This window comes from Oreochromis niloticus, linkage group LG14 (genome assembly GCF_001858045.2).
Source record: "Oreochromis niloticus isolate F11D_XX linkage group LG14, O_niloticus_UMD_NMBU, whole genome shotgun sequence".
Classification (NCBI taxonomy): Eukaryota; Metazoa; Chordata; class Actinopteri; order Cichliformes; family Cichlidae; genus Oreochromis; species Oreochromis niloticus.
This window is the reverse complement of record NC_031979.2, coordinates 12352948-12372541: the sequence shown is the minus strand read 5'-3', so window position 1 is coordinate 12372541 and position 19594 is coordinate 12352948. Positions and strand designations below refer to the sequence as shown.

General features: G+C 41.2%; 2 protein-coding genes across 3 annotated transcripts; one reads left to right on the top strand and one right to left on the bottom strand.

Moving 5' to 3' along the window:
• Positions 1–1487: 1487 nt before the first annotated feature.
• LOC100701807 (transmembrane protein 255B) lies at positions 1488–18212 on the bottom strand. 2 transcript variants are annotated; one of them, XM_019345374.2, is made up of 11 exons: positions 17602–18212; positions 14893–15062; positions 13642–13881; positions 12673–12812; positions 12222–12284; positions 9959–10048; positions 9336–9416; positions 9105–9190; positions 8248–8407; positions 4753–4863; positions 1488–1919 (listed from the first exon to the last, which is right to left on the bottom strand). In XM_019345374.2, the coding sequence occupies exons 3-11, from the start codon at positions 13703–13705 to the stop codon at positions 1818–1820; spliced, it is 897 nt and encodes a 298-aa protein (XP_019200919.1). In that variant the 5' UTR covers positions 13706–13881; positions 14893–15062; positions 17602–18212; the 3' UTR covers positions 1488–1817. The 2 variants fall into 2 exon arrangements, with proteins under 2 accessions (XP_019200919.1, XP_025753916.1); XM_025898131.1 differs by having other exon boundaries at positions 13642–13713.
• On the top strand, positions 18202–19285 carry rnf7 (ring finger protein 7). The gene is made up of 3 exons (XM_003441625.5): positions 18202–18423; positions 18525–18572; positions 18969–19285. The coding sequence occupies exons 1-3, from the start codon at positions 18258–18260 to the stop codon at positions 19085–19087; spliced, it is 333 nt and encodes a 110-aa protein (XP_003441673.1). The 5' UTR covers positions 18202–18257; the 3' UTR covers positions 19088–19285.
• Positions 19286–19594: the final 309 nt, after the last annotated feature.

Sequence of the window (19594 nt, the reverse complement as noted above, 5' to 3'; positions counted from 1 at the left end):
AAGTTGTGTAATTTTGCATATAACTTGCTAAAGGTTTGCAATTGGATTCAGGTTTATAGCAAATTGAAGGCCAGCCAATGGCACCAATGTTTTCAACGTGAAGGAACCACCAATGGACTATGGCCTCGTGAGGCCGGGCGTTGTTGGGCACGAAGAGTGACCCAGGGCTCACTGTGCCAACTTAAAGTCTGACCGTCGAGATTATTATCTCCATAATAACAGCAGTCAGGATACTGTTGGCTAGCAAGGAGGGATTGCATAGATGGGCTGCACCAATAAGTCTCATCCCTACTTTAAAATATGTTGGACCCTCTTGCCACCCTCATGAAATCCTCCTGTTTTTCCCTGCACAAAGGAGCGTTTACCTGTCCTGCTGTTGGGTTGATACCCGTCTAAAGCCCTATGCCACAGCTTGTGCCCTGGTATCTCCTCCACACTCTTGAGTCTTTGAGGAAGACGCAGCAAAAACCTTCTTCTTAGACTGCCTGTGCAACCTGAATAGGCTGCAGGTATCATCTCATGCCCTCTAACTGTAGAAAGTTAGTTTTTAGAGCAAAGCTAAGCTGGCTTTGTGGCAAACTGATGAGCGAGCTTGACGTTTTTATCACAACAGTTCAGTTTAAAGAGAAATGTCATAATTTTGGGGACACAAACCTTTGCAAAAGATTGAAACTGCTCTCTAATTTGTGCAGTTAGAAATGTAGATAGCTTAGCTTAGCATAAAAAATGGAAACTAGCTTGGCTGCCTAGAAACACTTTAAAAGTGTTGGTAGCAGGACTTTTATTACTTTGTTTACCATACAAGTAAGGTACCCTTTAACTGCCTGCAAGATCCTGATAAGCTGGTGTGATTTTGCTAAGGTTGCTAAGGGTAAGAGCTAATAACAAGTAAAAAATAATAAACATCAAACATGAAAGACATGTTTTCGCTCCTCTGGTGGGGAGGGGGCAAGTTTTGAATGTCTCTGGGTGGAAAAATATTTGGGTTTAGAGGATTGAATTTATACCACAGCGTGAGATGTCCTCACCTTACAAAGAGCTCCATCTGTGAAGGTAGACACACACTCAGACAGGAGTTTAAGGTTGAATACACAGATCATACAGGATGCTGCTTTGTGGTCCCTGAAGTGCGTGTGCAGTCTTTCTGTGTGTTGCACTTCTTACGAGTGCATCTCCTGCTCCAGCTACACCACAGAGAGGGTGAAAACGCCCAAATAACGTCTCCCTAACTCTCAGATCCCCTTTTTTTTACTTCAGAGCTGCTGTAATTCCTCAGAGATTTGAACAGTGTTATAAAGGCAGTTAACACAAATATCAGACCACTGAGTGTAATAGTGAAGCTGCTATTGGCTATAAAAACCTCACAGACAGTTAAAAATTAATATATGATTATTACAATCTGTCACAAACACTCTCACTTTGTCCTCCTGTTAAACCGAGCTGCGGTGAGTAAAACTGTCTGTTGTAATTTAAATAAACCACACTGATCTGTTTCAATCTGTTTATTCATCATCGAGTAATATCAGCAATATATCTTCTATGAGACATCATTTAGTTTTAACTCTGCCTGGTTTCAGGGAAAAAAAGAAGCATTTTACTCACAAAGTCCACAATGAAAAGATTTATAGAACAAAGCACTGCATTTGCAAACATTTTACACTCAAGGTAAGCTGTTAGGTAAGCTGTTTTCTTCTTTGCATATAATGTAAAGTAGCTGCAGGCGCTTTCCATTAAACTTCTGCATGTCCGCTTTAAGCTGCATCTGCTGTTTAAAATGCACCCAACAATAACAAGTCATCTTCCCGTGAGTCTGCTGCTCACACAGACATGCCGTGGGCTCTGCAAGGCGGCACGCCGGCCAGTGGGGCGAAGGGAGGCGGGTTGGCCTTCTCAGCTGAAAAGCAAAACGGCGATCCTCCCTGGGAGAGCAGGACAAGGGAAAAAAGACATTAACCGCAGACTTCACGGCTTCTGAGTGAAAACTCACTTTTCAAATAAATTAGTAGTTTTATAACCTGTAATGGTATAAAAAAGAAAACAGCTGAAGCATTGTAGAGCCCACCCCGTCCCTTTTGATGCATTAGAGTTTAAAAACCCCGACTCGAGGCTCACTTTTTCACGGGCCTTCACAGACAGCTCGCTGTTTAAGTCGAACTGCTGTTCAAGATCAAACCTGCAGAAGCCTTGTTAATTGTTCTGATGGAACATTCAGCATTATTGGTTGTAAACACGTGGGTTTATTTTATTAAGATGCAGCCAATAAATAGCTCCGATGTGGGTGGTCAACAGAGCTACGGTTCGTGGAAACACTAGGTTTCTGGATTAGAAAGGGCCCGTGAAGATTTAAAACAGAGCTTTGGCTTCCCCTGATTGTTTTCCACCTAAACACTTGTGTGTGGCCTTCTCAAAAAAAAAAAAAAAATCATGAATTTCCTCATTTATTTTAAACTTATAATCTCCTTCATAGTAGCTAACTAACACTTCTCCAAGCACAATTAACAGACCGAAACTCCACGGGGTACTAAAAAAACCTGAAAGCAATGCTGTGTTTTAAATGTGAACAAACAAGATTTGCATTTGGATTTGGATCAATCAGAACCAGAAATCATGCAAATCAAAGTACACTTCTTTTTGAAATGTGCTGCTGGAAACGATGTGACATTACTGTGGTCGTCACAAAACACTTGCAGGTTCACCTCTGAGTGTGTTCCTATCAGAACCAGCTGCCCTCGTGTCTTTTCTGCGCCTGCCTCTTATTCTAAATGTAAAATTTCTGAAACCTTGTTGTCTGTGTGACGTCATTATTATGGCTAAAATCACATTTTTACTAGATGCTATTATTACATCATCTTAGTCATGATCTTTGAGCTCTTTCAGGGTACACTACATTCAAAACAAGCTTGTGTCTGTAGTGAAAATCACAGCATGACCTTTAAAAAACATTCATACTGAACAGGAATTTATTGCTGTATCCACAATGAATGAATGCCAACATGCAAAGAAAAAAAATATGTAAGCAAGTCCAAGAAACACTACTTCCTGCACTGGGCCTCAGTGAAGGATGCAGATCTGTGAATGACTGTAAGAATAATTTTTCAGGTTTAAAAGCGGTCTCTGATATCTCAGCAGCCGATCCTTAAAGTCTTCAACTTGTTTTTGTGACACATCTGTCAGATGTTTGGTTGGATTGAGATGTAAAGAATTTCCTCTGAACTTTTTTCTTTTTCCTCAAAGCAAGCAACACCATTGCTATGATAGGTACGGTCTGCAGAAGTGTTTAGGTGAGTGGTCAGCACCAAGGAATGCTTCTACAAACATTTGTGAAAGGATGCATCGCTCTCAGGAGATTAGTGAATTCCAACAAAGTACCATGACATCATCCCACCTATGCAACAAGTCCAGTCCTGGTATTTCCTCAATTAGTGGTATTATAACAAAGTGGAAGTGACTGGAAGTCACAGCCATGAAGTGTTAGACCATGTAAAATCACAGAGCGTGGTCAAGCAGATGCGGAGGAGCATAGTGCACAGAGCTTGACACCTTTCTGCAAACCTCCAAACTTCACGTGTGTTCATATTAGCACAGGAACAATGTGTAGAGAGCTTCATGGAATGGTTTCCATGTCCGAGCAGCTGCATCCAAGCCTCACATCACCAATCACAATACAAAGCAAAAGATGCAGAAGTGTAAAGAAGCTACCATTGGACTCTAGAGGAGTGGAGATGTGTTCTCTGGAGTGACGATTCGTGCTTCTCTGCCTGGCAATCTGATGGATGAGCCTGGGTTTGGCAGTTGCCATGAGAATGGTCCAAGACATTTTGGAGAATTTCATTCTCCCAAGTTTGTGAGAAAAGTTTGGGGATGGTCCCTTCCTGTTCCAATCTGACTGCACACCAGTGCACAAAGCAAGGTCCATAAAGACGTGGATAAACGAGTTTGGTGTGGAAGAACTTTACTGGCCTGCACAGAGTCCTGACCTCAACCCAGTAGAGCACCTTTGGGATGAATTAGAGGGGAGACTGTGAGCCAACATCAGTGTCTGACCTTAAATGGTCAAAAACTCCCACAAACACACTCAGAAACCTTGTGGAAAGTCTTCCCAGAAGAGTTGAAGCTGTTATAGACATCACTTGAGTTCATATGCGTTTAAAGGCAGATAAGCAAATACTTTTGGAAATATAGTGTAACATCCGGCAGAATCTGTTTGCCCAGATCATCACACTTCCTCTGATGCCCTCGTTGGTTCACCGGCTGTCCTTCTGGATCCACTTTTGCTCATCATATCCACAATACTCCACAAGGCCTGCCATTTTTTACGTCCTCTGACTCCCCCTGGAAAAGTCTCTTAGATCTGTACATTTTCCCAATTTTTCCAGCTTCTATCACCTCACCTTCTAAAACTTTTTCCTTTGCTGACTGATGTATATCCCACCCCCTAACAGGTACTATCATGACAAGAAAATCACTTCACCTATTTTAGTTTAGTATTGTGGCTGATAAGTGATATCATTGTCTCCAAAGTCCATCATAAAGAAACACTGAAAAATTCTGCATGAAATCATTTTGTCTGAAACTTTGAAACCACAATTAGCTCTAAAGGAATTTTTAATATAGGGAGGAAACAAAGAGGTTTGCTGACCAGTCTAGAAGTTTACACAAGAAACAGTTTAGACTTCACACAGCCACTATATATTTGTAATTGTATCTGTGTGTGTCTGAGTGTGTGTGTGTGAGAGACGGTGTTGACCTCACATTGACTGGGTGGAGCTGGTGTGCTGTGTGTATATTGGCGTCCATCAGCAGAGGAGCTGTTGGGGAAGATGCTGTTTTCTCAGAGGGATCAGCCACAGGGCTGCTGCTCCACTGAGGCAAAGAAAGAGAAACACACACACACGATATTATTTAAGTGCAAAGAAGGGGAAAAAATCAGATTGATATTAAATAAGTTCAAATATACTGGGAATAGTACGAACATGTACACCATCCTGAGATAACTTACAGTAAATCGACTAAACTGATAAACCATCCAACACTGGACACACTTATCTTGACTGTGGCAAAGGTGTGGTCCCTGGCTCAGCTGCAGGGGAGGGGTGGTACAGTGAGCTCAAGGAGCAGTGCCAGGGAGGTTGGAGCGACAGGTTGACATGATCTAGCTAATCAGGTTTCTCCCTTTTTATAATGAGGTTGGAGACCAGAGACGGGATAGTGCGAGACAGCTGGAACGCTAGCGGACGCTTGTGCCGAACCAGGGAAATAGTGTTTTTGTGCAAAATCAATAAAAACCATTAAGCAACATGGGAACAGTGTGTCTGGTCTCTACAAAATCTCTATCTCTACAAAAAAGTGGTGGCTGTCTGGTGACTCTATTGAATTTTTTTCACATTCTGTGTCTGATTGCAACTTTTGACTGGAAGGTGATTGCACTGGTCGCCTGGTGGGATGCAACGTTTCTGCAGACAGTTGCAGTCTGACTTGCACCGACTACAATCACCCTCAGATTGCTAAAGGTTTGCAAATAACTGCTGTGTAATTTATAAATGCAGACAGATTGCATCAGTCTCTTCTGATCAGTGTAAATGAGTCTTTGTCAGTGAGCACAACTCAAGGTTGCTCAGCTCAGCTGCCGTATTCTGGTTTCAGGGAAGCAGGACAGCAGCGGATATGTGATTTTTCATGATTTATCTGAGGGAACTGTTCAGTTATTGGAAACAGGGAAAAGTCTTTTGAACTCTGCGTCTGTGACAGTTTGAGTGGAAGCAGCAGGAGGAAAAGTGAAGGTATGTTTCTGATAAACGTTACTGATGGACTGAGGTTTAGCGGATCAGAGACAGCTCTGTTAGCCTCTGCTGATAGAACCGCCTGCCAAACAGTCTCAGGAACATTGTTGTTGCATCACTCTCCTTGTATTTAACTTTTATGAGAGACCATTCAAGACATGCATGAGAGGTAAGGGAGAGTTTATTATGCAGATAAATCAGTGCTCTTGTACACCAGAGTGTCAATGCAACACGTGGTCTGACTAAGATTTTCTGGCTGCACAGCAATCAGGTGTCCCCTTCATGTGGGACTCAGCACTTTTATTTCTTGCCTCTCATCCCGCACGCCCCAAATTTTGATTGGTTCTAGTTTTCAACCGTTAGCACTGCAATTCAGACACTTTTCCTAAAGTTTTGCTTTCATCCAGTTGTTACAACAATAAGTAAAGCTGTCATCTGGGGTCAGCCTGATCTCACTGCCCACACAACAGGGAAGAGCATGAGTCACCACAAAGCTGGCAGGCTCCAGTGGAAACTTCAACAAAGAAGAAGAAATGCAGCTACAATAAGATTAGGAAACTACTTATGAATGAGTAAGGCCAGTGTGAGAGTTTTTCTCTTTTAAACAGGAGAGAATGATTGTGAAGCGAGCAGCACATGTGAGTATTACAATGTGCTGCTCGTGGTTCAAAATGTGATGAAGTCTGCATGATTTGTGTGATTTTCTTTTTTTTATATTAGAAATATCATAATATCAAACCACCTTTCATCATTAGTAACATACTTTTTGACACTTATTTATTTTATTGGGATCTTTTTATCCATGTACAGAAAGTGAGGTAGGGAGGTCAGGAGTGGGAAGGCTGTATTCTGTGGTTGGATGTAATCACTTCTTACAGTCAAGACACGCAAAGAGATGAGAGACAGACTTTATGGCTGTTTGGCTTGGCTTTAAGATGTTGCACTTCATGCAGCCAAACTTATTTTTCCATTTTCACAGTGTTGAGTTTAATCTGACTCAGTGGCGAATGACCAGCATCTGGGGAATTTGTAAAAGTGAGACGATCTTATTTTATATTTGGGAAGGAATCGTTTTTGGCCTTTTGAACTACTGCACTAGGCTATTGCATACTGTGCAGCAGGAACGTGAGAGCAGATGGTGCCATGATCCACTCTCGCTATCCAGTGTTTTCCTTCTCCTGCTATCCTTTTTCCTTTCTGTTTTGCTCTCTCTGCACTGGTGAGGGGTAAAGACGAAACATTAATCTCTCCCCTACAGTATACATGCCCCGGCTCCGCAGTCATTCTAAACCCACTGCCTGTTATCGTGCTATTTATGCTAAAGTCTTGCAACTGTTGCTGGCTGTTTTATGTTTCCAAACGGAAAATTTAAAAATTAAACATTTTTAAAAATTTGAGCAGAGCAACTGAAGCGACAGGACAACATTGGCTGAGATATGACAGAGTAATAAATACATTAGAGGGTTACCTTAGCCTGAAATATCTGCTAGCAATCAACCGCCATCTTCAAAGGCGGACATAATGGGCAAATTTCTCCCTGTGTGGACACAACTTAACTTGATTTAGACACCCCTCCCCACACCTTGCAGGCAACACTTTTTTAGACGTTTTATTTGAATCAAGGTCTCCTCAATGAATGTAGGTGTCATTATCTGTACACCTGCAGTTGAAACCACAATCTGTGAGAAAACAGCTGCCAATTCTGATGAAACAACAGCATAAACTTGCATTAAAACTAAAATAAAAGACAGCATAAAATAAATAGTAGAAGCAGGAAGTCATCAGTGTATAACAACAGGTTCAGGTTAGATGGCATAAATTTTGTCATTATCTCTTCTGCTGCAGCTCCTCTGTTTTCTACAGCAGTGATCCCCAACCCCAGACCGGTACCGGTCCGTGAGTTGTTTGGTACTGGGCCGTAAAAGCTGAGGCTCGGGTGTGAAATTTATGGTTTTCAGCGTTTTTATCCGTTTTCATCGTTATTTATTTATTTTTTTTATCATTAACTCGGTTTCCCTGGGTCTTTTCCCATGTGTGATGAGTAAATCTTTTTTTTTTTTTTTTGGTACCGGTACTGTTTTTTGTTTTTTGTTTGTATTTATCCATGACACCTTAAAGGCCGGTCCGTGAAAATATTGTCAGACATAAACCGGTCCGTGATGCAAAAAAGGTGAGTTTGATGTCTGATGTCAGTTTGCTACCTGCTCTACAGGTCAAAAATCAACTAGTTCAGCTTTAAAATCCACCACATTTTGTGTTGTTGCACTTTTTTGTTCAAGGTAGTTTGTGTAACTACATGCACACGGATCACAGTCTACTACAATTAATTGTGGTGTGCCACAAGGTTCTGTCCCGGGACCTCTGCTCTTTATTTTTTTTCTCCTTCCTCTCTGCAGTATTTTCAGGAAATATAACATTTAGGTTCACTGCTATGTAGATGACACACAGGTTGCCGTGAATGTCTTACCAACTCTCTAATGTTGCCCAGCACTGCTGTGGTGAGTATTCCTGTGAAGAAGGCCACGAGGTTGAGGCTGGCAAGGGTCCAAATTAAAATGTACACTGTAAAGACTTCCTCACAGCTTTCTACTCCAACAAATTCATAGTAGTTGCTGAGGTAGCCTCCACTGCATAACAAAGCCACAGAGCAGGTTAGTTCCAATGATTTGTAAGACAAAACACATAAAAGTCAAACAGATGATCAGGATATTTTCGACTGAAGTTCAGACTTTCAGCTTTAACTGAAGGGGTTAAAGCCTTATGGTGTTGCTGAGCTGCTCGATCCATTGATTCATTGTAACAATGATTTGGTCACTCCCATCTCTCTGTCTTGTGGGTTTATTTAGTTTTTTAGCCTAATAATGACCTTACTCATCTCTGCTGACAACTCATTGGATGTCGAGCGCTCCACTGAACAGCAACCAAATGCAATTTCAAGAATTTGAATCAACTTCAGATGTTTGCTGATTTTGTCATGGTGTAATAAGAAAACAGGCTTCAGCTGACCATAAACCTGCTCGTCAGAAAACTATGTGATTACTTTTGGGCCTTTCACAATGGGGACTATACAAAAACGACTATAATGCATAAAGAGTTAATGCAGTACTTTGGTTAAACCCCTTGAATTAAAGCTGCAACTTTACACTTTAATCGTTTGATTTAAAGTCCACTGTGATGGTGAACAGAGAAACTGCAAAAAAAGGGGGTTTTGCCCCAAAACGTATGGATGTATATAAACGTGTCTATCATTTTGTTCAATCTGTGATCACATATGACAAAAATTACTGTATACTAATATGGCACGACAATGATTAAATGTCTCACTTGGCGCAGTCATACAGGTCGCAGCAGTAACAGGTTCCACTTCTTACCATCATGGTACAAGACTCCTTTAGACTCCGACACGACACCTGAGCAACGAAACACAAGCTCACAAACATACAGACAACACAACTGGAGGTTTATCCTGCACATTCAAATCTATCTGGACTGGCTGTGATTATGTCTCTGAATTAGTCACAGGATAATGTTTTCCTTCAGTGTGTCTCTACTCACAGAAGTGTAGAAATTCTCATAGATGTAGCAGTTGCCGCTGCTGTAATACTGGCATCTCCCTGCTTTCAGTGGCCGCATGTCCTGACAAAAGTTAACATGATAAACAATCCACAACATTTCACCCAGAACCATTCAAATCGATCTTTATTCAGTGCAAACAGTGGTAAGTGTGGAGTCGAATAAAACGGTCTTTTCCAAAATTAACTCAGTCCAGTTTGAAACTGTAACACGAGGTTCAGTTCAGAGTCATCGTGGATGGATTCGGTTCATTATGGTTAGTGAAACGTTTGACATATTTTACGGAAAGGAACAAATCACATGGTCAGGAAGGGAAAATAAAGTTGTAGACTTATTCCCAGCACTGTCTTTGGTGTAGTGCGTGAGATTAATTTTGGGACCAACGCTGAGTAGAAATATCCACCTCATGGGCCAGATTTACAAAAAGGGGGCAAAGTAGCGTGTGAATGCGAAAATGTGAAAATTGTCTGTGCTGTCACCAGAGTGATGCCGGCAAACACGGCAGTCCAAACGGCTGGTCAGCACGGTCCTTTATTATCGCTTCGCAGTCTTCAGTTAACTGCGCAGCCATCTGCTGAGGTTACAAGCAAGTGTAGGTATCTCACCATATTTAAGGCAACGCAGACGCCGTCGATCACCAAGCACACAGAAGAGACGACGATCCCGAAACCGAGAAAGGCGATGGCAGCGGTCAGCTGGAGGAGAAGCAAAGGTGAAAACACAAATGAGAGAGCTTCCATGTAAGATTTGTGCCAGATGAAAGGCTGGAGGGAAGCCTGACAGGAATGTAGAGAAAAGCGGAGGAAAAGTTTCTTTTCTTTCTCTCCAACAGATAAACGTTTTTTCATGTGGATCATGTATCAGAGTGCAGCACTGGCTGCTTACATTCGTAGGTGTGAAGCTATTAGGTTTCCTCACAAAGCACTTAAAACCGTGTTTTTTGTACAACAAACTTTGAGAGGCGAAAAATATGATGAAAGACATTTTTTTAAAGGTGGAACCTGTTAATTATATAAACAGTACTGTGCAAATGTCTTGAGCTAAACTTCATTCCTTTATATTTTGCCAGGAAAATGGGAAATAGGTGCATCGATTTACCGAAACATTTGGAAACAGACGTGGAAATACAGCATATAAGGCAAAAACAGCATGTGGACAATTCTAATGAGCTTTTGAAGTCAGTCTTTGGTATGACCACCTTTATTCTCAACACAGTCTGAACTCTCTCAGGCAGCTTTCTTTAAGTAGTCTTCGGGAATAATTCTCCAGGCTTGTTGAAGGACATTCAAAGCTCTTCTGGATGTTGGCTGCCTTTTGTTCTGTTCTCTGTCGAGATGATCCCACTCTGCTTCAGTGATGTTGAGCTGTGGGTTCTGTGGAGGCCAATCCATGACTGATGGTGTTCCACTGTGTGCTTTTTCTATCCAAGTATGATTTTACTATTTTCTCCTCCATGTTTAACAGAGGGCTGTAGACACTCACTTTTGTACCTCCTCTGACTTTTTCTTGAAGATGATTTGGACCAGAAATTTCAAACTTCCACTGAGATCATTACTGCCAAGGCTTCAGTGAACAGTGGACGGATCACCTTAAGGTCTCTCAGGTCATGTGTCAGCTCTTTGCTGGATTTTTTTTTCCCTATTTCTTAAAGAACACGATTTTCAGATACTGTCAATAGTTTTTTTTAGACCTGGCACTTCTTTTTTAGTCCTCCACTTGTCTATTTTATGCCTGTCAAACTGTGTTTATCTTTGGCATTTTTCACCGATTCAATTCAAAATAGGATCAAATGGTGTGTTTCCGTGGCGGTCCGCTGGTAATAACAAAAAAAAACATGACAAAGAAATGTGTGGTGGCTCAAGACTTTTGCACGGTACAGTACATTTAACAGTATATAGCACTTTCACGTATACTGAAAAGCAAACAGAGCGTGTAACTCTGCAGTATAGCCCTCCTTTATTCCAACTATTCATCATACTCTAAACTCACTACACCATGAAAAATTTTGGTGTAATGAGTTTCCTGTCCTATCTGACCTGTTAAGGTCTCATCAGTAAACTTATCTCACCAGCTAAGATGATATAATCAAAATCCAAACTGGACCAAATCCAAGCAGAGTGAATGTCGTCAATGCCTTTTTTTCTTTGTTGACAGGATAAGCTGCTGGTTTTCACATAACCTAGAAGTGTTTTGAAAGCTTCCTTTGATATATCGTAAGGTGTGGGTGACGAATCCTTAAACTGAAAGAATCCAGAAAGACATCTATTGTCTGTTTCACAGTATTTCACATTATTTCTCCTCATTTCACTAGTAAAGTCCAGGTTATGTTACGATATTCACATTATTTTGCCTTTTTTTAAACCAATTTTTGTGTTACACTCAGTTTTTTTAATGGTGTTTTTCACAGTTTAGCATTTTTTATATTAGAATTTCTACCAGAGAAACACACACGAGTTCAAATAACTGCAGACAAAACCAGAATAAAGCAGTAAAACTCCAGCACACAGACTAGATTCTAACAGCTGATACTAAAACCTAGAAAACTGGGTTTATTTTATACAAAAACGATTAGCTCACTCTACAGCCAGCACCCGCTGTAAGACATTTTATTGGGAACATGTTTTAGATAATTAGATAAAGGCAGATCGGTGTGCGCCGCTTTCCTAAAAAAAATACCTTATTTTCTTTTTACATACTGAAAACAGCCCGATGTCAGGTGCTTTTATTAAAACAACATCTCTTATAATTGGTTACATTGTTACTGTAAAATAATGTGCTGTCACTAGTGAGACGTCTTCAGAGCTTTTTGTTTTAATGTATGTGTTGCATTTATTTCTATTAAAGAGACGCAGGGAGAGCTGAACATACCAGCTGCCTGCGGTTTTCTTCCAGCCAGAGTCCCAGAAGTCCCAGGAAGGATCCAAGGGTGAGCTGAAGAAATCATCCAAATGACCAAATTTAAAAGCACACGGTTTGTTATAAACCAAACAGATGCTAAGAGTTTAAAATGATGCACACCTCTCATCAATGATTCATCTGAAATTGGCACAGTTTAGAAGAAATCTGAAAGCACTCAAGCTTCAAAATCAGAAGAAAACCTGAAAACCTGACAAGTGCCTGTCAATACAGCCGTCCATAATTAATTTCACACTCAGATGAAGGTTACCAAATCTGGAAGCTACTGCAGCTTCAGCTTTATGATGGAACTCACATGAGATGCTTTCCTGTTCCTCCTGATAACTTTTTAAATTTTTTTAGTTGTATCAACCTGATGTCTCACTAAATAAAATCAAATATGATCTTTTTAAAAACAGCTTACAATAACTCCAGATGCGTAGCCAGTCACGTTCAGGCTCTCTGTTCGGGTCGTTGTGTAGACCCCCAGCACCACCAGCAGCAGGGACAGACTGAGCATGCCCAGCACCAGCCGCAGAGCTCTCCTGACCCTCACCATGATGTCTGCCACCCAGCAAACAAAGAAATAAACACATTTTCAGTCATATTAAAACGTTACAGTGCCGGTTCAAATCCCAACAGCTGCCCAACTTAGTTTATTTTGTTTATCTGGATTTCATTTATTTGACTTTTATTGTGAAAACTATTACCCAACCACAGGCACCCATCTTGTTTAGTTCACATGCCATGAAATATTTACAGCTCAATAAAATGAGGCATGGAAATGGACTTGAATCCATCGTTTCTGAACACGGACAAAGAAACCATGAAAGCTTTATGCAAACAAACCAAATATCACCAGCAGCCAAGCAAGCAAACATCTGTGCACTTTAAAACACAGTTTAGAGAACAATACCAGGGTTACACTGAAGCACAACATTAGAACGTGTAACAATGCAAAGTTCAGCATCTTTTAGCTCTCATAAGGAAGCAGGAAAGATAAACTTGAGTGAAGTTTACTGACAAAAGTTAAGGCTCACACAAACACACAGCATGTGTCATGTAGCTTCATGTCTCTTTTCTTGTTTATGTGACATTAAAAGCACAGGAGCAGTGAGACTCATCTCCTCCCGTGACCTTCAGCCTTTATGGACATGATTACAACACCATTATGACCATCACTTTTACTGACAGACTTTATCACTGAGCTTCTGTGAAAACCCCAAACTGTGCTGCAACAAATAACACTTCACCTGCCTTATCAAAAACTTGATCAGAGTAAAAGCAACAATACAATAAAGTTAACTGGATCCAAAGGGATTTGTATTATTATGATCAGTCATGTTTAATACTCCTGTCCCATCCAGCTGTGATGCCACCACCGCTCTCTTACCTGTTGCTCGGCTCTGTGGGCTCCGCTTGTCCCGACCCGGTGCTGTTCCCTGGATCCTGACCATAAATCCTCCTTTGAAACACAGATTTCCCTTCTGATGAATGCGAACAGCCTTTCAGTTGAACAGGTCGTTTGAGCTGCACAAGCATCAGCTGCATGAATGTAGCAGCTCCACTTCAGTGAGAGAGGAGAGCTCCTGCCTCTGATGCGTTCAAGCACGGTCGGAACCGTGAACTTCAGCTGGAAAATCACTTGACAGTTAAATCAGGTAATAACACTGGGACCCTTTACAACCCCGAGTTGTACAGCAATTAAAAGCACGTGGCTGCCCGAGGGCTGGTGCATGTCTAATGGATTAATGTCACATATTTTCTTTGCACGCGTGGGCGTGGTTTTATTAACTATCTGTACATTTTGCACTATACAAAACTTTGAGGTGTGGAGGCATTTTGTCATTTTTATAGATCAGAGCAATTTTTTGTGTTGTTGTATTAAAAAGTCGCACATTATTAGTCCTTTAAAATCTAGATCATCTGTTTTTAAATAGCAAGCTAAAGCCATGCGCTGGCTTGGTACTGAATGGATGATCGAGCATGCATCAGGATTTAAAGTGAAGAGCAGTTCAGAGTAAGTTTGATATCGATGTGGTTCAGTCTTGTTCTCACGTTGACAGCGGCGTGCTCACTATTGCGCAGGGTACCTGCACAGAAAGACTGCTGGTCTTTTAAAAGATGTGGGGGACTTATGGCCTTTTTTAATAATATCAATCATACAGCCATTTAAATACAACCACAGAGTGTGGAACCAGTGTTTAAAATTCATGGTTTAAATACGAGGGAATTAATTCGTATTTCTAAATTTATTGATCTCTGTATCTGAAAAAACAAAAAACAAAAAGTTCTACTTAAAATCAGAAGTTACCCATTTTGAGTCATAGCCTTAAGCTCGATTTAATGGAGGAAAGATTACTGAAGGATGTTTCAATGGACAACAATTTGTCTTTTAATTAGGCCAATAAGTTTTTAATACCAAATTTTAACTGGGGGCTGCTCTTCAAGACAGGACAGTAGATTTGCTGCTGAGCCGGCAGCAATGTTAAAGAGCCTGACCTGTCTGCTGATGTGGTCCTTTCAGGTTCATAATCCTAAACTAACTTTCAATAAAATGATCACAAACAAGGTGACATCTGACTGACAAACAAGGAATCTCTGTATGTGTATGCACTAATTGTGACTGCAAGTTTTTACTCACTCTGATGAGCAGCAGTCTCATACTTGGGGTCCTATTGGACCTCACAGATATCACACTCTTCCTTGACCTCATAATGATGTCTTCAGTTCAGATACTTCTGTGTGGAGTTTGCATACTTCCCTCTGTGTCTCCACAGGTTCTCCCCGGGTACCCCGACTTCCTGCCACAGTCTAAAGACATGCATGTTAGGTTAATTGCTGATTATAAGTTGGTCATACTTGTAACTGTGAGCATCACGATTGCCTCTCCTTGTTAGCTCATAATAGCTCATAATAGACTGCTGAGTTGTCCAGAATGTACCCCGCCTCTCGCCTAGTGACAGCTGGGATAGGCTCCAGTCCCCCACCGACCTGAGTTTGATCAGCAGTTGTTAAACAAATCCCAACAGTTAGCTGGATATAGGAAACAAAAGTATTTTATGGAGATGTCACATGAGGTGACATAAGGAGGTAAAAGTAGTATCTTAAGTGATTTAAAGACCTTTTAGTGCTGACATTAGACAAAGCTCCAGCTTCCCCTCAAATTCTTCAAACATTTAATCATTCAGGAGCATTTGTCTGCTTGCTTTTAAATTTTGAGTTGAGAAGAGGATGGGAAAGGAACTATATGATTTCACTGCTTCTCTTCATTTGCGTGTTTGCACTGGAGTATTAGAGGTTGTATAGTCATATGTTAAACATAGCCTATCTTTGTTTGGTAAACGTTATCTGCATTTAGTTGTTGGAGGCTTGTGAAAGGTGTCTGCAGCCATAAAACATGCATTCAGAACACAGAAAAATCTTTCTGACAGAGTTATATACACCAGTCATTTATAGCATTATAACAGCCTGCCTAATATTGTGGCGGCCCCCATTTTGCTGCCAAAACAGCACTGAGCCATTGAGGCATGGACTCCACTGAAGGCGTGCTGTGGTATCTGGCACCAAGATGTTAACAACAGATCCTTTAAGTTCTGTAAGTCATGAAGCGGGGCCTCCACGGATCAGACTTGTTTTTCCAGCACATCCCACAGTTCCTCGATTGGATTGAGGCACTGGGGGATTTGGAGGCCAAGTCAACACCTCAAACTCATTGTTGTGCTGCTAGAGGCCACAGCTATCAGGGAGTACCGTTTCCATGAATCAGTGTACGCAGTCTGCAGCAATGGTTGGCAGGACCTGAGGTTTCCTAGCAAAACTGTGCTTGAAGCATCACACTGGCTCTTGCCTTCTTCCCATAGCGCATCCTGGTTCCAGGTGATCTCCAGGTGAGCAACACACGCACCAGCCATCCACGTGAAGTAAAAGAAAACGTGATTCATCAGACCAGACCACCTTCTTCCACTCCTCCTTGGTCCAGTTCTGATGCTCACAGGCTCATTGTTCATGCTTTCATCTGTAGACAGGAGTCAATATGGGCATCCTGACCGGTCTGCAGCTACACAGCCCACTACACAACAAACTGTGTATTCTGACTGTGTTCCACCAAAACCAGCATTAACTTTTTCAGCAGTTTAGCAGTAGGTTATCTGTTGGTTCGGACGACCCTGTCGCTGGTTCACCACTGTTCTTTCCTTGGACCACTTTTGATAGATACTTAGCACTGCAGACCGGGAACACCCAACAAGAGCTGCAGTTTTGGGGATGCTCTCACGCAGTCGTCTAGCTCCCACAATTTGGCCCTTGTCAAACTCGCTCAAATCCTTACACTCGCCCATTTTTCCTGCTTCCAACACATCAACTTTGAAGACAAAGTGTTCACCTACTCCCTGATACATCCCAACCACTGGCAGGTGCCGTGTTGAAGAGATGATTAGTGTAATTCATGACAGTGGTCATAATGACCTGATCGGTGTGTATTTAATCTCTTGGTGAAAAACTGACAGTTTCTGCACACCTTGCTGCACAAAATGATGTTGAAATTGTTGCTCTGTGACCTAAGTAAACACTTTACTGATCAGTATATGGGTCTAAATGGAAGGTTCAAAGCTCACTGAATATTTACCCTACAGATTGTTATAGTTTCTTCTTGGTTATTGCAGAGATCAATAAAAAAAACGATAAAACAATGACAAACACAGTTTAGCAAAATAGCAAACAGCTTTTTGCTTATCCCTTATTTCCCTTTTCCCTTTTATGCCAGTCTGAGTTGACTGAAACTCAGGATGATTCAGTGTTTTGGAATTGCTGGCAGAACTCTTTGACTCCATTGTTTATTAAATCTCTATCTAAGTAAGCTCCAACAAATACATATAAACAGATTTTTGAGAGAAAGAGTACATTAAGAGTTTATTTAAGCAATTTTCTGTTTTTAGTAAACATTTGCCAAACAGTGTCAAGGCAATACATTTGTAAAATATTACTAACAAGATGATTTATGTTCAGTGATGTGCAAAAGTGGTTTTCAGTGATTTTCAAAATGGTCTTGAGCAATAGCTTTCCAGGCTTTCTGTGGGTCTGTCAACATTTCATGGTACACTGGCTGCTTTTTCATTTATTTTTAGTCCAATCCTGGTACCTGAACATTTTTAAACACATTTCTTTAGTTAAATCTATAAACAATGAAATCCAGCCGAGACCCGACAGCTGGCCCATCAGCTGATTATCTCACCAAAATAGGTGTAATTATGAACTCAGAAAAGTACCATCATGTTTTGATCCACCATTCAGTACCACACGGAAAATATCTAATTGACAAAATAATTAAACAGTAAAAACATATTGGACTCACTCATTGCAAGCCCATCAATCATGGATGGGCCTCCCCGGAGCCCGAACCTCAACATTATTGAGGCAATGTGGGATCATTTTAACTGAGAACAGGACACACAGACAGCCAACATCCAAAGAAGAGCTTTGAATGTCCTTCAAGAAGCCCGCAGAACTATTCCTGAAGACTGCTTAAAGAAATTAAAAGAAAGTTTGCCTAAGACAGTTCAGACTGTGCTGAGAAATAAAAGTTGACTTTTAAACACGCTAGAACTGTACTAATTCTGTTTTTGGTCTTATATTTTCAAATGTAGTTTCTTAGAGAAATATAAAAAATGGGGGAGCCTCAAGACTTTTACACAGTACTTTAAATATACTTCTTAAGATTTAATTATGTGATGTTACCATAAAGTATTGAGGACATTCAGTATTTCAGAGATTAAACTTTTTCCTGAATGTAACATAGGTGTAAAGAAGCAAAATGAGAAAGTGAAGCAGAGACTAGTCGGTGTGCGGTTCCTTTGGGACGTGGATAATTCCTGGTAAACAGCGCCCTCTTCTGTTTCTATGGAGACAAGACATATGCTAAACCTACTAGCACTGGCGCTAGCATCACCCAGCTGTTTCATCCATTTTGTTTAGCCTAGCTAAGCTGCGTGTATTTACAGTGCGGCAGAGATGGATGACGGCGACGAGCCGGGTTTAGTCCTCTCTCACAATACTTCGTCGGGCTCCAAGTCGGGTGGGGACAAGATGTTTTCTCTGAAGAAGTGGAATGCTGTAGCTATGTGGAGCTGGGACGTTGAGTGTGACACTTGTGCCATTTGCCGAGTACAAGTAATGGGTGAGTCCGAGGAGCTAACGGAGCTAACTTGGCTAATTGTACCTTTAAAACCCGAACGGCCCGGCGTGTGGAGGTACTCTAACATTGTTCTTCATTTTCAGATGCGTGTCTACGATGCCAGGCGGAAAATAAACAGGAGGACTGTGTTGGTAAGACCCTGCCAGCACTGACATATTTATTAGCAGCACAGACACTCGGCAGGTTAATCCAAAAAAAGAAAAGAAAAACAAGCTAACAGTAGCTAGTTGGAGCTGTTAGTCAAACTCGCTGAGTCAGGCAAAATACAAGATAATAACCTTTTACTTTCTTCTTTCTTTTAAAATATAAAGCAGAGATTTTATATGACCATTTATTAGCATTTTGATATAAATATAAGGTGTCAAAGGGCACCTAATCTAATCCTTGGGGGTGCTTTTTTGCATTGCAGTGACATTTGCATGGTAAATGCCTTTTAATGAATAGGACTGTCGTGTTTTGTTTTGTTTTGAGCTTATTGTAAATGGTTTCTCAATATGTGCCACTCGTGCTCTGCCTTTGTGTTTCAGTTGTGTGGGGAGAGTGCAACCACTCCTTCCATAACTGCTGCATGTCCCTGTGGGTGAAGCAGAACAACCGCTGCCCCCTCTGCCAGCAGGACTGGGTGGTTCAGAGAATCGGCAAATAAGCTGCACATCCAGGTGGATTACACCTGCGTGCACCCCAAAGCGGTGACAGACTTGGCAGTGATCAGTGCAGAGCCTTGTGCGGAGCCGCTGACACCGCAGCTGCCCTCCTGCTTATTGATTGCATGTTTTCAGTAGTCCGGTACCAGAGGAAGGACAAAATGAAAGCTGCACAGACTGGTTACTCATGGAGTCCTGAAGAAGATGGATGAAATATGTTGAATTGTTTGGTCACTTGTTAGCTTTACATTGGTGTCTGTGGTGGTGTTTGGCACACCTTGAATATGTGACCTTTTTCTCTTCTTTTTTTTTTTTTTTTTTTTTTTTTTAATAAAGACTTGTGAAGATCTGTAATATGTGTTTTTTTTTCAGTAAGAAGTTTGAATAAACTGTGTATGATATGATGTGACTCACTGAACACTTTATTAGGTTTAGATGCTTGTTATCATCATATCTAGGCACGTAGGTGTAGTCTGTGATCTACAGAAATTCAAACGGCATCAGAATGA

Coding starts and splice junctions, on each gene's coding strand:
- rnf7 (XM_003441625.5), top strand. CDS start 18,258: ATGGATGACGGCGACGAGCCGGGTTTAGTCCTCTCTCACAATACTTCG. Junction 18,424..18,524: donor TTGCCGAGTACAAGTAATGG/GTGAGTCCGAGG, acceptor CTTCATTTTCAG/ATGCGTGTCTACGATGCCAG. Junction 18,573..18,968: donor TAAACAGGAGGACTGTGTTG/GTAAGACCCTGC, acceptor TTTGTGTTTCAG/TTGTGTGGGGAGAGTGCAAC.
- LOC100701807 (XM_019345374.2), bottom strand. CDS start 13,705: ATGGTCAGGATCCAGGGAACAGCACCGGGTCGGGACAAGCGGAGCCCA. Junction 10,049..12,221: donor AAGAAAACCGCAGGCAGCTG/GTATGTTCAGCT, acceptor CTTCTCCTCCAG/CTGACCGCTGCCATCGCCTT. Junction 1,920..4,752: donor ACCAGCTCCACCCAGTCAAT/GTGAGGTCAACA, acceptor CTGCTCTCCCAG/GGAGGATCGCCGTTTTGCTT.